The sequence below is a fragment of the Alosa alosa genome, chromosome 16 (genome assembly GCF_017589495.1).
Source record: "Alosa alosa isolate M-15738 ecotype Scorff River chromosome 16, AALO_Geno_1.1, whole genome shotgun sequence".
Classification (NCBI taxonomy): Eukaryota; Metazoa; Chordata; class Actinopteri; order Clupeiformes; family Clupeidae; genus Alosa; species Alosa alosa.
Window position 1 is genome coordinate 21,363,840 of NC_063204.1, and position 17,657 is coordinate 21,381,496.

Genomic DNA, 17,657 nt, shown 5'->3' on the forward strand with positions numbered 1-17,657 from the left:
TTTGAAAACGGATTATAGTTTCATGTTTAATAATCGTGATCTCAAAATTACAAAATAATCGTAAAAATTATTTTGGCCATAATTGAGCAGCCCTAACAGCTACCACTCTGCATGAGTGATTCTGTCTAGTAAAACACACAAACAAGAGGAGGATTTGGAGGGCAGAACAGAATCCAGGTCCAGGGCTTGTTCTTTACAGACTTCCCAACTAAGCACAAGATCAGCAGATAAAAAACATTAGTTGAAATCCAGACAAAAAAAAACTGCCACTTCATCTGAAATCCACCAGAGATGATTAATGCTGACCAAAGGTGTTATTATTGACGAAAAATATTTCACACGTACACCCTCACATGCCCACCTCATAGACTAGCAGGAAAATTGGCAGTACACACTAGTCATACCGCTATTTCACCATAAACCCAGCCAACATGTTGGTCAGCACTACTTGTTCAACTGATGCAAATGTACAACCACCCTTTAGATTCCTCGGAATTTCCACTAGATTCCTAGTGACAAGCAGCCGTGGACATGACCCTGGTCCACCACAGAACATTCACCCAAGGTGGTGCAACTTCGAGGGAAACCAAGCCCTGACCTCTAAGAGCTGATATTACCCAGAAGATAGATGAGTGAACTAGATGTAGCGGTACAAAATATGACCGCCGCCCAGTCCAGCACATTTTTTCCACAAAAAGAAATCACGCTGAAAGGCCTATATGATTCTAACTGTCTCACTAAATTGCATTATCCTCAATTCTCACTGGTATCTGCTAGACAACAAGTACCAAAACATGAGTAGTTCATAGATTTCACATGTAAAATTCATTTTATACAACCCCACCCCCATCTTGCCTGTTTATAATTCTGAGAAATTCTTGAATTGTGTGCATGTGTGCGTGTACACGTTTATGTTTATGTGTGTGGGTGTGTGTGTGTGTGTGTGTGTGTGTGTGTGTGCGTGCTTGCCTGCATATGTGTGTTTGTGCATGTGCATGCATGCGTACATATGTCTACTGTGTGAGTATGTGTCATACGTATGATTACTGTGAATGTATGTGTGTGCATGTGTATCTGTTTATGCACATGTGTGCACATGGAATGGGTTAACATGACCCCTGGAGGCAAACATACACGGAAAAAAAAAATTGGTCATCCTAGGCCCCACGGTTCTCAAGATATTCACCAAAACTGTGTCTGCCCCACCTCCTTTCGGGGTCCAGTACAGCGGGGGGGCTACAGATCAAAACGAAAAACGATGGTTCCATGCTATCCATGTGGTGTTACATGCCCACCAAGTTTCGTGTACCCCGGTCTTTCACTGTCCCGGGAATCCTTGTTGGTGTATGGTCACTAAATGTACACATTGTATTGTAAGGCCCCCCATGAACGAAAGTTCACAAAACTTGGCATGCATTCGGAGAGTGTCTAGCCTAGAAATCTAGACGCGCCCCTAGCAGCAGCAAATTAAATTTGCTGCCAGGGCTAGTCTAGCAACTCTCCATTGGCTTGTGAGCTCCAGAAATCGAAACTTAATCAGGCATTGAAATCGTGTATAGAGTCGTTTGGTGGGCTTAACATAACGATTGATGGCAGAGTTGCAACGGTTTGGCTTGAATTCCCTGCTACTTGAAAACAAATATCCTATTGCGTGCAGAGGGAATTTGAAATACAACTGATTATCCCGCCCCTCGGACTGAGCACTGCGAACGGTGAGTGCCCAGACCCTACATTTTAAAGTGGGTCTGGCTCGCCAGGCTAGAGGGTGTCATAATGATCCTACACTTTCAATTTCGTGCAGTTTTGACCATGTCAGCCAGAGATATTGTGATGAAAACACCTATTTTTGCTTTTTTAATTTTTAACTAGGTGGCTATACATGAAATAAGTGGTAATGGGATGGGTTGACATGCCCCTTAAGACCAACATACAAAAAAAGGTGGACCTCCTAGGCCCTCACGGTTCTCGAGATATTCACAGAAAACTGTCTCCGCCACCTACAGGCCAGTTGGTGTATAGTAACATAAATTAATTTATTGTGTGGCCCCCCATGAACGGAATTCCACGAAACTTGGCGTGCATTCAGAGGGTGTCATAGTGATCCTACACTTCCAATTTCGTTCAGTTTTGACTATGTTAGGTCACAGATACCTGCGATTACAACACCTCATTTTTACTTTTTTGTGTTTAACTAGGTGGCGCTATACATGAAATGAGTGGTTATGGAATGGGTTGACATGGCCCTTTGAGATCAACATATAAAAAAAAAATGGTCCTACGGTTCTCGAGATATTCACAGAAAACTGTGTCTGCCCTACCCTCCTTTCGGGGGCTGCAGTCCAGCGGGGGGGCTACAGATCAAAACGAAAAACGATGGTTCCATGCTATCCATATGGGGTTACATGCCCAACAAGTTTAGTCTACCCCGGTCTTTCAGTGTCCCGGGAATCCTTGGCGGAAATTCTGACTAAACCTATATGACCGCCGCTTCGCTGCGTGGCGGTCATAATAAGTATGCGGTGTGTGTGTGTGTCACACTCAACACTGTGAGGAGAATAGACAGTAGTATGGGAATTCACAGCCTCTTGAGACCGTCATAGTGTGCATGTGTGTGGGTACTCCTTTAAACAAACAAAAGCTTATGTGTGCACATACTGCAGAATTCCTGTTTTTGTAGCAACTTGAACTTATGTTATTAAATGTTGAAGAAGTACTAAAATTCCCCAAACTGACAAAGACGGATATAAGAAACAGATCCACAGTTCAGCCTGGGCTACCCATTATTGGACGTCCCTTCTTCAAAGACAAGGCAGAGCTCCAAGCCAACAAACGGCTATAAAGGAATCTAATTTGGTGATAGCATTTTTTCATAGGCTAGCACAAAAGAAAAGTGTCCACTTTTCTTATTAATGGGGATCTCAAATGTTAACAGTCAGCCTAACAGCCTCTGACAGAAGTTACTCCACACAAGTGCTGATGCAGTCCATATTTCCACAGTTAAATACAGTGAACAGGCCTTTTAAATCACCACACTTCAACTCTTTATGCCACAGATCTGGACTTTTATTGGACATGAAGAGATTGTTGTGTTCTCTCTCACTTTCCCTTCCTGCTTTAAGTGGCTGTGCAGGAGGGGCCTTGTCATATGACTGGTTAATAATTCATTCTTATACACTTCTTTTTTCCCCCACTCACCATAAAAACACACACACACACACACACACACACACACACACACACACACACACGTGCATACAGAGGGTGTCATAATGATCCTACACATGGTCCAGTCCAGCGGGGGGGGGGACGACTACAGATCAAAACGAAAAACGATGGTTCCATGCTATCCATGTGGGGTTACATGCCCACCAAGTTTCGTGTACCCCGGACTTTCAGTGTCCCCGAATCCTTTGACGGAAATTTGGGCATCACGAAAAAAGAAAAAAATAAATAAATCTGACTAAACCTATATGACCGCCCGGCTTTCTCTTTGGCGTCATAATAATAATAATAATAATAATAATAATAATAATAATATCTATTATGACGCATCAAAATCATCCTGAAAAATTGAAAAGGGTCGAGCGACGGCGACAGTCGCCCCGTTGTTCCACTTGCTGTGTGAGTTGCACCATTCACTTCAATGATTCTATTCCATTTTGCCAGTCACCGCCGGCCGTGTGCGTAGGCCTTAAAGCTAGCACCAGACAGAAGGGTATTGAAGAATGTGAGTACCTCTGCAACCCCACCACTTGCAAATCACATTAACAGGGCAGAGGTCAATTGGAGATAAACTACTTGATAGAAGTAAAAAATGTGATCATGAGATTCGAACCAGATTCATTTTTCTCATCCCTCCCCTTATCAATGACAAATAGCAACAATTGGACTCCCCATGGAGTTAATTAGATTACATACCATAGCTTGTGACTGCTGGCTGTAACATTTAAAATTACAAAAGTCTTAACTCATGTTAATTTATGTGGATTTACCTATGTCAGAAAACAGAAGGGAACAAAATGTTCATCCTTATTGCATGCAGCCTATCAAGTATAAGTATATATACTTTTTTGATCCCGTGAGGGAAATTTGGTCTCGCCATTTATCCCAATCCGTGAATTAGTGAAACACACACAGCACACAGTGTACACACAGTGAGGTGAAGCACACACTAATCCCGGCGCAGTGAGCTGCCTGCATCAACAGCGGCGCTCGGGGAGCAGTGAGGGGTTAGGTGCCTTGCTCAAGGGCACTTCAGTCATGCCTACTGGTCGGGGTTCGAACCGGCAACCCTCCGGTTACAGGTCCGAAGTGCTAACCAGTAGGCCACGGCTGCCCCAATAGTTGATAGTAAAACTCAATAATATAGTGTCCATACATGCCATGGGAACTGAATCCAGCACAAAAAGTCCAACCTCAGGTTTGCACATATCCAGCGTGTCAGCGCATTTGACTTCAGAGAGTTCAGTCAGTGCTGTGAGGCAGCCAAGCTGGTCACAGATAATAGTCTTTACTGTGCACGGGGCCTGAAGCACATGTTCAATCCTCTGCTTCCTGCCAAATAGGAAGTGGCGAGTGCCCTTAACCTTAGAAATCAACAGGAAGTACTGTTTTGTGCCACTTTCACAATGCCACCATGGCACTCTCAAGACACAAAACACATAAACGTGATACATACACTTGGTGACACATCTGCTAAACACTCCTGTATGTTTTCTCGATGCATAATAAGATGCTATGTGAATTTTAGGTTAGCAGTGGCTACAAACTTACTGTACCGAAAAAATGAACTGAACGGTGACTTCAAAACCGAGGTTCACACCAAACCGTGATTTTTGTGTACCGTTCCACCACTAATAAATATGATGACACATTTGCTGCACACTCATGTAGACATGTAAATGTTAACTGTTCTAGATGCATTACTAAGGTGCCATGGTAACCAATGCTTGTTGACCTCCTAGCTGCAGGTGAAGGTCAGGATTTACAGTGGAAATTCAGCTGCTGGTGATAAAGTGAATGGGTAACAAGAACAGCAGCAGACGGACCGCTCTCACCTGACCATAAGCTTACCCGACCACGAGCTCATCCTGTGGGGTTGAAGTCCACAGCCACAGGACGCTAATGCCAGCGCAGCAATCTATACTGATCACAAGCTCCTGAACTAAACAGACTTGTCCTATCAAGCACGTCAATTTTGTTTACAGGCATATGGTGAAAAGATAATGAAAGTATTTCAAACATACTGTCGCCTTAAGCGACATGCAACACTATGCTTTATTTTCGCACACACAAATAATTGAACACAACACAGACACGCGTATAATAGTGAATGTAGTCTTTCAAAACATGGAGGAGACAGACAAATAGCAGAGGCATACACATGCCCATAGGGCATACTCCATCGCAAACACACACACAAATACACACACACAAACACATTCCCTTATATGCACAACATAACACATGCACACACACACGCATATGCACAGCCACACACACACACGCACATGCATGGTCTGAATCAGCTTCTTCATCCACTATTCTCATCACAATTCCTGCCTGTTACTCAGAGGGCACCAGTCACACACACACGATCCAGTGGTGGAGCATGACAGCTCCAGGACACAGACGACGGACGAGCCCGCCGGATCTGGAGCTGACCAATAAAGAGCCTTTATGGGGAAACACACTGCGGCCGCAGACCAAAGGCACGGAGCACCACACAGACTGGCCACTCCTGGTACAGTGTGCACATCTGAAGAGAACATCTGGGGATGCGGCTCATTTATCTACTAGGTTCGGTGGTGGAGGACTGTTGCAACTGGGCGTTGTTGTTCTGGTAAACTCTTTCTGTTTCTCTATTGCTTCTCTTTGTTAAGCCGTGGCAGTCTGTTTTTGATTCCTTCCCTCCACAAACTTGCTTTTGTATAAAGAGAGTCGAGGATTGAGTAACTTCCTGTGTGAGAGAAGGGGAGATGTGTCTCAAGCCCAAGAGCATACACCCCCAAATTGGTTTTCTCACTCTTTCCTCCCCTGCCTGACAGTGACAGGCACACCTCTAAGTGTTCACACACACCAGAAACACATACAGTGACAGGCACACCTCTAAGTGTTCACACACACCAGAAACACATACAGTGACACATACACACACACAAACGCACACAGAGACACATAAGAGAAGCTTGCAAATGGAAAATCCTTTTCAAGACCACAGGAAAATTCCACTGCTGCAGGTGGTGACAGTGCCTGCTCATCTTGCATGGCATGTGTTAAACCACACTGTAGCACAGCCTGAGCCCTCCAGCTACTCAAAGTGAGATCTATGGACTCCCAGTTGCACTGGCTCCAGGTGTCTCCAAGAGATAGCGGACTGTTCCACAGCCCTATCTCCAGTCTATTGCCATAACAGAGAAATAGCTGTAGTGTGCTAGCCTATCTGATATCTGAGGTGGAGTGTGCAACCAAAATTACTGTTCCACATAATAATGGTAAATGGCCACTAGCTCACCTTGTGCCGTTTTTCTTAGTTGTATCACAGCAATCATAAGCTAAGGTAGCAGCGCCAGCCACTTCTGTGTAACCAATGAAATTTGGCATTTGGTGAAATTTGGCATTTGGAAAATCTATATTGGGTACACCTTGAAACACAGCACATATCAAACATCCAAGGCAGCCAGCTGGTTTGATCCAATAAGGAAACAGCAGGATAGGCCGATCAAATTACAGTCCGATGGTTCCTGTAATGGTTTCCCTGACTCCATGAGGGAATTATGGAGCAATGTTACACAGTGAATCATGAAGTCACAAACATCTTCTTTCACATTCGTCTGTTTGAGGTGTTTGTATCGTATAGGGCTAGGACAACGCGTCAACGTAATCGATTACGTTGACGCAAAAAATACGTCGACGCAAAATATGCGCGTCGATTTGTCAGACCCAAAACGCGTGCTGCCAAATATTTTCAATTTTACACCTTCAGTGTTTCCCATAGGTTGACTAATCTGTGGTGGGGCGGCATGAAATCAAAACCGACCGCCACACATGATGTTCTATGTTGTACTATTTAAATTAAAGATAAGATAAAATCCCTTCATTAAGCTGCATTTTTTACACACGCAGCCTTTCCCTGCCCCCATGTTGAGTTTAGCATGCTTACTTACAGCTGCTTGTCAATTTCGTTACTCAGGGCTCATTTTATTGACTCCGACACTGAATGTTTGCAAAATCCCGATGTAAATGGAAAAGTGTTTTCTAAGACTCAAAAGTGCTTGTCCCAAGGAGAAGTACAAACTGTTATTTGAACTAACTACGTTATGAATTGCATCCATACATCAGCAGCCTTTTAACTGCGTTAGTGTTACAATTGCAAGGGAATGAACGTCTTAAAGTGACAGGCACTCAATTAGACCTATACACTACTGAACTTTATTGAATGCTACCTCTGACTAAGAATGCATTACTTTGCACTTGTATAGTCTTTTATTTTGGAATTCTAAGAGCAATAAACATAAATTGCAATGTTAAGGAATTCATGTTTTTTTCATTCAGATATATAAATCAACATGTATAAATTGCTATTAGTCAATCGTTTATCCCAGCCCTAGTATCATAGCTTCTTTAGCCTACTTTATTTCAGTCCATTTCATAATGCATTTCATTTTTGTGGGAACTACATGTAATTTGCAAAAAGCAGCAGGCCAATAGAACAAGAATCCCTTCTCAAGCTTATATGGCAACAGTGGGTTTCCTGTTCAAAGTGAGGACATAGATTTCAGAAAAGAGCCCTTCCAACTCCCCTCCCCAGCAGCTCTTTCTATGGTCTATCTGACTTCCAAGGTCACTCAGTCCATAAAAGCTGCCGTATAGAGTCAAAAAACAGCCGCAGCTCAAACGCACAAGCACGCACATTTCCATTTCCAATGAGCCACTTCTGCAATTTGGAAGCTTGGCTAGTCTGAATGGGAGCCGGTTCAGCCAAACATCAATCCTCTTACATCATGAGACTTAAAGGAGAAGTTCAGTATTGTTCAACTTAAGGACTATCTTTAGATGATAATGAGTCTAAACTTTTATTTGGGATGAAAACATTGTCAATCAGTGAAGTTCTGAATACAATTGGAATATGCATTTGCAAAAGGACTGTTACTACAGTCAGTGCATTACTTTACAATTATTTTACCCCATTTCGCTAGAAGAAAGCCAGTACAAGTTGCCTACCGAACTCTGGTTCTTTTGCATCCATTGACAGTAGCTTGCACTGCATTAGGTAATTAACTTGTAGAAAGTAAGTAAGAGTAAGGTAAGGTAAGGTAATGCACTAATTACACAAACAGTCCTTTTTATACCTTTTCTTTACAGTTACAAAAGAAAACAATACTTCAGTATTTATATAGTATATGACATGGTTGTGGTCCCAAACATGAATTTCATTTAAAAATAGACGCTTGATTGAAAGACTACAGAACTTCCCCTTTAACACTTTATTCTTCCCTCTCAGGCATATGCCCTCAAGGAAGAAATCTTGTGTGTGTGTGTGTGTGTGTGTGTGTGTGTGTGTGTGTGTGTGTGTGTGTGTGTGTGTGTGTGCTGTACGTATGTGCGTGTCTAAAACAACACTAGTGTTACCTTTGGCCAACACTAGCACTGAACTTTAGCGTATCAAGGTAGCATAAAGGAAACAAAGGTAAATGAAAACAAACTTGATAAAGTGAAAAAAATGAGAAAAAAGGGGGACAGGCCAGTTCTCAATAAAAAAGAGACACTCTACCACGCTGGATTCCTAATTTTGAACACTCACCGCTGTCCTCGCGAATGCACAAATGTAATTACATGTGGAGGAGAAATAAGTCTAGCAGCAGAAGTGGCTGAGGGGGAGGGGGGTGCAAAAAGAGGTCAAAGCTCCAGAGCAATTCAAAGCTGGCCTACATCTGAAGCTCAGTAATTACAATGAGAGAATGACGGACACTGAGGCACAGGAGACAGCCTCACTCCAGTTAGGAGGAGAAAGACAGAAGGAGAAAGACAGAAGAAGATAGGAAGACAAGGATGTAGACACTGACTAAGAGAGGGACAGATGCTGAGCAGTTGGTGATAGATAGTACATGTGTGACATGTTGACAAATAACTGAGCGTGACTTCATCCACCATGGAGGCCAGAACAGTGAAGGTAATGTTCATCATTTCTTAAGGGATCAGAACCAGTAACTTTTCAGCTCCATGTTGAGCCAAGCAGTGGAGTGGACATGCAACAATTTCTCCAAAGGAACCTGGGGGCTGTAGCTGATGCCCACTTCTTCACTGGCCCTCACTGGTACTGTATCTGTAACATCTACAAACACCAGGGGAGGCAGGAAGTGAAGTTTTTCATGCAGCTTGACACCATTGTCAGGGTCTTTTGAAAGCTCTGATGCATCATGCTGTTTTTTGTTGAATTATCTGCTGCAAAAATGTTCTGCTGTCTAAGGGTGGCCAAGGACAGAGAAGTGGTCAGGGGATGCACGGGATGTGGGTCAGGCTGAGAATGAGATTGGCGGAAGCTTTTGACAGTAAAGATTATGGAGATTATCAACTCAGTGGCCAGAGTTCTATGGAGCCAGAGAGGAAATTGGGTACATTGGGTACATTTGGGTGCAGGCCTTTTCAAGGAGACTGTGTGGAGGAAGGGCCTCCATTTGGCTCAGTTTGGCTGTCCTACGTATCCAAGACACTCAACAATGGCGGCCGGCGCTTCGCCTCTCAGCGCTGCCTGCCCCCTCCGACTGCATCCAGGGCACTGACTGGGAGGCCTCTTCTACCGTCTGTGATCGTCAGCCCTCCCACATGCTTCTCTCTCTACTCCTCCTCCTTCTCTGCTCTTCTCTCCCCTCCTGCGCTGAAATGCCTGATTCATTGTAGCCCTGTCAGCTCGGTCAGCATCACAGTCAGACCTCCCACGATCAGTCTTTCTCTGCCCCCAGTAGAGCTGTCCATTGTCAGAGCTACTAAATTACCAAGCTTCGGCGACCGCTCGAGTGGCACCCGGGCTGCAAAGAAGCAGTCATATGACCAGCCGTCCACACCAGCCAGACCACTTGACGCTCACACAAATGAAGTAAAACAGCAAAATGAGGAGCAAGACTTTCACTCTCCCAGGCATTTAATCTCAACTGCAACTGTTATGGTAAATTATGAAAGACCAAATGTTACACGGGGAAGGAATAACAGGCTTTTCACAGTTTCACTGCCCTTAAGCATTAAATGCTGACAATTTCACTTCAACTTCAGGGGAAAGGTCCCTGGATACAAAGTACACCTACAACTAAACACTGCCCATATTTTATAAATCGCCTTTACTGTCTCTATTGTACAGTGGAGTTTTTTACTAGTATATTAAAAAGTATATTACTTTTTCTGCTGTAAGTGCATGTTGTGTGGGATGTCTGTATGCTACTGAGACCTTGAATTTCCCCTTGGGGATCAATCTAAACTATCTATCTATCTATCTATCTATCTATCTATCTATCTATCTATCTATCTTTCCAATCCATTTAAATCTAACAGTAGCCTTAAGCCCCCTAACAGGTTTCGTTTGAGGCTCATCTGTGAGGATAAGGACAGAGAAAAATGTGTGACATTCAGACAATAACAGGCTGACCGTCTGGTCAGGATGCTGATTGTTAAAAAATGGAAACTGAACCCTGGCCCAGTCCAAATTAGGAACAAAAAAAAACACAGAACACAGGGGCAACTACTCCACCACAAGAAACCCTATATAACAGGACTCTGTAGGAGACAAAAGGGTGTGAGAACAGAGGGAGGAGAGAGAGAGAGAAAGAGGTTGGGTTCACTTACTTTCCCCTCCAGGAGTGCTTGGTGGTGTAGAAACAGGCCAGGTCTTTGTTGTCTTTGAGGACGTTCATCTTTTGGCACGGCCTGGGAGCAGAGTACAAGGTCAGGGTGAGAAGGCGCAGTAAGACGACATGAAATATGACACACTTCCTGGACATAGGAAACTGACATTACAAATTCAGACTCAGCAAGAAAAGGGGAAAGCAAAAGCTGCTATTCTCCACTTCACAGCATAATTTCACGAGCGCATAAAACAGAACTATGCCTTAGCCACTAGCTCCATCTCAATCCCTGCATTGTCTTGAACATATGCTGTTCGTCTTGAACATGGAATGTGTGTGAAGTTCCATATCATCCTAAATAAATCAATACAGGTATGTACTATTTAGCCTTGATGTCATGTATTCTCAACACTGAATGTATTCACTAATCGCTAGGTTACTGCACTGTAAAGGAATGAGGAGAATGCCTGACACACAGGAACAAATAAACCTAAAAGATCTCCATCAATTCAAACAAACTACCCACTCCACTGTAAGCAACTCAATTAAGTCAAGTTAGTAGGAAAACCCAAATTGCCTGGCGACAGCAGCATGCCCAGACATTCCTGAGCATGTGAGGGAGCTCATTGAATTATTTGGACCAAGAGTGCCGCTCACTTGGAGTACCCGGCTGCTCTCCATGAAAGCCAAATGTAGAGAGAGTGTAGCTAAATCAAGACTACGGATGGGCGATTAACCAAACGGTAGCGCAGGCTGGCCCCACACAGTCCCCAACAACCTTCCAACCTCTCAATTCACAAAACCAAAAATAACGTGCCCAACACACCTCACACACTCAAGACACATTTTGCACCTCGGCCCCAAATCCCTTTCCTCAGACACTGCTCAAAAGATGATGCGGCCAACATGGCAACCTGCCATATTGGTTGCAATGTAAACAAACATCAACGAGACTCCATTATGTGGAGAAGGCTTATTTCCCCAACGCCAAATCGGCCCATCCGCCATCCACATCAAATTGACTGATCTCATTATTCATTTCTAAAGCATCTACGCTCCACGCTGCCAAAGCTTGTAGGTGAAGGAATTCAATCTATTGCATTTGCATCAGGTGCATGTATAATTACCATTTCATCTTCGTCAATAGCAGAGACTGATAACCCAAGGGCTGCTTCATGGCTGGAGGTTTTGAGCTACCAAGTATGCTGTGGTCTTGTGAAGTGAAATGACTGCTATTTGAATGTGTCGTTTAGCAAATCTCAGAACGTGTTTTGGGGTAAATCTCACTCATGAGGCATTTTGGCTCAGTGCAACTATGGCGCCGTGCCACAAAGAGAGTGTGGAGGAGAAAGAGTGGAAACGCCATGCGAACACTTCTCTGCTGAGGAGAAATAGCCACATGTGACTGAAAAAGCTTTCTAGAGATTTTCAGTTGGGTTTGCTTGCAAGGCAGGTTATCCAAAAACCTCCTTAACCCAAGTCAAATTGAAACACTGCACCACTGACATAGAAAACACAAACACGGAAGGGGGGGGGTGCATCATGAAAAAAGACAAAGTGAAACGGAGAGCAAACAGGAATGAGATGGAAAGAAATGAAAGAAGGAAAAAAAGAGCGACACGACAGCAGAACAGGGTGAATTCCAGAGCCAGGGGTGAGAGAGAGGGGAGAAAAGAGGGAAGAGGTGAGGCCATGGGTAGGGCGACACCTCTTCAGTCTCGGAGGGGTGATAATCTGACAGGAGCGGTGTGCGCACGCTTGAGGCTGAGGCTGAAGCTGAGGCAGAGGCTTCGTCAGCATTCTGCAGCACCGCTGGAAACACCTGACTCCACTCTTCCTTCCTCCGCCAAACGAACAAGCAGATGGGAGCCCCTGCCCACAACACACCCTGGCTGTAGTAGTGCTAGGGGTTCAGGCGCACTGCCCGATCCCACTAGCCATGACTGGAGGAGGAGAAATGCCTGAGGATGTCAATTATGTTCGGTGTCAATCATCAATTCACACTTCTTTTTCTTACAGTGAGGGCTTGTTCATATGTCAACCCTGATCTTAGATGCATGCTTGTTAATAATTGTTGAGAAATTGAGAAGTGCATAATATGAAATATTGAAGGATTTTTGCTTTCACTGTTGCCACATTTGACAGCAGATAGAGTCTATGCCCCAACTACTGTGCACCTCCACCAATAGGCGATTAGACACAGTCAACAACGGTCTTTCACCGCCACAATTTTACTCTGAGGTAAATTACAGTCTCACTGTGGGGGAGAAAGAAACTCAGCACACAACAGGGTATAGGCTACTGTAATGGACACATTACTCATTCTGATGCCATAGAGACTCGGGCACTCCACCTCATTATGGAGCTCAGAGCAGTGAAGGCCGAAGGAGGAGAAGAGCAGGGAGAAGAATGACCGATGGTTGAGGAGACAAAAAATGCAAGAGACCATGTGAGAAAAAAGGGAGTGAAACTGAGACGGTGAGGGAGAAAGAGCATGTGAGAACACTAGGAAAGAAAGAAGGGGACAAAAATGGAGGGAAAAAGAAACATCAAAAAAGAAAAAAAGGGGTAAACAATGGGGCGTATGTCAGGGAGTTGGAGAGAGAGAGGGGGGAGTTCCCACAACTGCAATCATTCCAGGATGTGACCATATAATTGGCTCTCTCTTTGCATGGATCAATAGTGGCTGACACACAAGACCTCTCTGACAGGCCAGGACTCTGAGCTGACCTCTCCTCACTTATCCATCTAGGCTGCTATCCATCTAGGCTACTCACAGGCATTGTGCACAAGACAGGTAAGCCTGCAAGACATTTACTGGCCTGTTTCTACATTCATCTCACTTTTCCATCCAAATCTACTATTCTATCTGCTTCCGTCTAGAACTGAGTACTGTAAAACCAGAAAAGTGAAAGTGTAAATCAATAATGTTCAGACTCCGAGGCAACACTACTTCACTTCAGACCAAAGGGCCAATTGAAGTAGATGTTTATTAATGTCTACAATGAGGGAAGGAAGACCATCTCTGACAATATTGGAGTCATTCAAACAGACATTCCATACAAGACATAATCTGATGAAAGTGATGCATTTACTACTTGCTCACCACCCTGGTTTCAGAAGATACCATGCACCACAAAGCCAAAGTAATTTACACACTATAAATAATATTGTCATAAAAACATTGGCAACACTGGCAGGGACACTCACACACCTTGTAATGAATGACAGCAGCATAAACATGGTATAACACAATCTGTTTTTCAAAGGATTTCTTTTCTTAATAATTTTACACACTACAAAGGGGAAATACAAGCCATACAGGGGGGTCTTATGTAACACGTGGTTGAATAAACATGCAGCAGTAAGTAAAAAAAAAAGCAATTCTACTGAGTATTCTCAGTGTGGGTGTGTTGAATGGGTGAGTTGAAGAGAAGGCTCGGCCTAAATCAAAGTATTCCCAGTTTTGCGTCTAAAGGCAACGGTACCGTCCATGTGTCATGTGACAGCATCGTGTTTCTAAGGTGGGGCGAAGGTAAAGGGCACACATACACATAGCTAATAAAACCTAGAATAACGCCTCTACAACCCGTCCTAAATTATAATAAAGCACTGAATTGAACTAACTTCGTTAAATAAAAATAAATACTCTCTTAAAACATGGGAATATACTAGACATATTGTTTAGGTTTTCCTAGAACCATACGATCCAAATCACCAGTTGCCTAAGCCCAATTCAGCTAATTTTCACCACAATTTAAATGCCATGAAGCACCCTCTCCAATGGAGAATCGAATCCGATCACTTTGCTTCGAAAAACGAAAAAGTTGGTTTGCAAGGATGGATGATTCCTGCAAGAGCAACGTTACTGCAACTGAGAGATAGAGGTAGCATATAGCGCAGGAGGTTGTTCTGTACTCTGAAAATGTACTGATTTACATTAACTTAAATTACATGTTTCTATTACAATGCTACCACGGCTGCAGAGACTTCGGTAGTAAGCACATCATTTTAGGAGGGCGCTGTCGCCTTCTGTCACTAACTTGATTAGTAACACCGTCTCTCGATAACAGCAAGCTGTTTCCAGCAGGCAAATGATGGTTGCTGACGTAAAATATTCATCGTGCAAATAGCGAAGAGTTAGCTTATTCAAACAAATATTCAGATAACAATATCCAGATTAAAAAAGGTGACGCTGTAAAGGCACAGCCAAAACGTGTCAAACTCTGACGTTAATCAAAAGAAGTTAACGTTAGCTAAAACGCATCCTGATTCTTAGCCACATCTGAGTAGTGGTATCGATCGGTAACATAACTGATATCAAGCAAATTAATTACTCAACTGGTGTAGGCTACTCCTGTTACACAAACAGAATCTTTGCCAGATACAATGGCGATTAATTTCATCACACCCAGTTTGATGATGCGGCGACAAGCCATCCATTTTAGCTAACGTTATCCCAATAGCAGGCTAGGTTAGGTTCATTAAGCAAGCGGCCCAACTTTGAAAAAAAGTCTTAGTAAGGCGTGACAAGCTCGAAGGGAAAAGTAACTGTGGTTTGGCACAGAAATGCTGTGTTTTAGTCTTTCAGAAGTAACTTGATGTACAAATTATGTTACGCACTGTCTTGGTGTTTATGGCTAACGGATGACTGCCTGAGAGGGTGGCTAAACGTTGATGCTAGCTCTAGTTGCTTAGGCTAGCTGACTGGATTCATTGCAACCAGTCGAGGAATTTCAAATGAAGGTAGGCTACAATGCAAAGAAGACAGTTGAAGCCAGAATGTAATTTTACCTGGATGATCGGTTTCAGAAGCAAATGTATTCCGTCCCTTAACCCCCCACCCTCCAATGTGCGTTGTTGCTTGTGTTTTGTTTTCCCAAATCGATGCTGTGGCTGATCAACTGCGCTACCCTCAGTCAGAAACTCAGGACGCTGCCATCTTCGTTCTGCTTCAAGTGCAAGAGAGCGCAGGCGCAGAGTACTAACCTGTCATGGGTCTATCAGCTGATTGGATAGCCAGGAAGCAACCCGACGTCTAGGGCTAGTGTCTGTGTGGTCGTGGATTTGTAGTTAAGATAGAAGTGCTAACCCTCAAAATATATTTATTAGTCAATGAGTGTATTTTCTTTCGGAAAATGTAGGCTACCAAATTTTTCCAAACGACTAAGCGACCTGTTAAAACAGTCAGAGTTAGCCTACTGAATTAAATGAGAGGTTAAAACTAATGGTTAGCCTAATTGCTCGACTTTAATGTTGTGCAACTGGAACAATCTGTACCCTACTTTTTATGTTTAGCCTATTACAAAATATGCATTAAACAACACTCAGACTGAGTTTATTTGTATAAGTAGGCTTAGGCTACTACTTCTAGGCCTATTGACATTTCAATCAGTTTGCTCTACTCATGAAATGCAACCGCTGTCTGACACTAGCAAACAGCCTGGCCGCTCAGTTTTCATTAAGCTCTTTTCTGAGAGGGTTGAAGGTTAGTAATCAAGGATCTTTGCTCTTTTGTAGGTCTACTAGCTTCCCCCAAAGGCGTAATGTTGGACTGAAACATTGAGGGCTAGGTCTGCTTTATTTGTAAAACTGGGACGTCTAGGATTGTGAAATATGCATGTAAAAAGCCTAGAAGCAGATGGACCTAGTTTACCACTATTAAATACGCTTCACTTCATATTGGATTTACATATTAAATCCAAAAGATCCATATTTTTTATCGTTTAAGTCCTTTTGTTTCTTTTTTTTCACAGTTCAAATGATTTATTTGTGTAATGCCATGCTTCCAGATGCACCAAACACAAATAAGCAACATAATATCATAACCTCGCTGCCAACGTTCTAAAAGTCTGTCTGACATATCTTTTGCTCACACGGCTTTTTTGCTGTTCACCCTTGTCACACTTACTTGAACACGTGAATCAAGAAAACAACTCATAAATCAAGCCTGTTATTTTTCCATCATCAAAATCTTATTGAATGTGACACCCTACATGAAAATTGTAAATTACTTAATATCTACAACCCCTTTTTTAAAGAAAAAAACAAACACACTCTTATCCATCTGCACCTGGATCTTATCCAAATATAGTAAATGTATTTATACTCACTGCGACTGAAGGTAAAGGGGAAACATATTGGCCTATATAGTGTGGACTGCAGACGGAGTGATATGAAGAGGAATAGCACAGCGCGGTCACGCTATGAAGCATCTGATCTAGGGGGGGGTCAAACATGCGCTGCCCGTTAGCCTAATTGAGTTAACATTGGCCTAGACTTGTGTTCATGCTTTCCAAGGGATGCGCTGAAAACAAAACAGACATTGACTCAACTTCACTCTCCCACTCATGAGTGAAAAAAGACAAGCGTGATATATTCTGAACTTTTTTCTTTTCTTTACATGAAATCAAAAGGGTAGAGTCTGTAATGGAACTCATATCAAAGCAAACAGCTTGTTTTTGTTCCTAACTAGATCATTTAAACGTGAACAATTGGTGTGCGTCTACCACAAAAACACTAGAGGCCTACACATGCGGTAGGCCTACCAAGTGCAAATCTGGAAATTGTAGCCTAGGCCTAGTGCTCTTTTCTGAAACGAAAGCCAAATAAATCTAGAGCAGATCAATTTAACTTATATTTTAGTTCAGCTCGGTAGAGCAGGCCTGCAATCCACAGTTTCTACCATAGTACAATGCAGCTCAATCAATGATTGTATCTTCTCAATTGTATAGTGCGCAGCTCTGCGACACATCCTCTGAGCCACGTAGGCCCACACCTCGGGCATAGCAAATCCAGCTGGGGCAAATCATAGACGGGTCA

General features: G+C 43.2%; 1 protein-coding gene across 10 annotated transcripts in view; it reads right to left on the reverse strand.

Moving 5' to 3' along the window:
* The window catches only part of LOC125310014 (dnaJ homolog subfamily C member 13), a 50,476-nt gene that overhangs the window by 31,276 nt on the left and 1,543 nt on the right, over window positions 1-17,657 (reverse strand). For 6 of the 10 annotated variants that reach the window (XM_048267183.1, XM_048267180.1, XM_048267178.1 and 3 more), the window contains exons 1-2: window positions 11,963-13,354; window positions 10,837-10,917 (exon numbers count right to left, since the gene is read on the reverse strand). In XM_048267183.1, the coding sequence (XP_048123140.1) occupies window positions 10,837-10,917; window positions 11,963-12,012 (131 nt within the window). In that variant the 5' untranslated portion in view covers window positions 12,013-13,354. Of the gene's footprint in view, window positions 1-10,836; window positions 10,918-11,962; window positions 13,355-15,629; window positions 15,801-15,824; window positions 15,912-16,948; window positions 17,376-17,657 lie in introns of those variants that run through there. The other 4 variants (XM_048267179.1, XM_048267187.1, XM_048267185.1 and 1 more) reach the window with 4 other exon arrangements.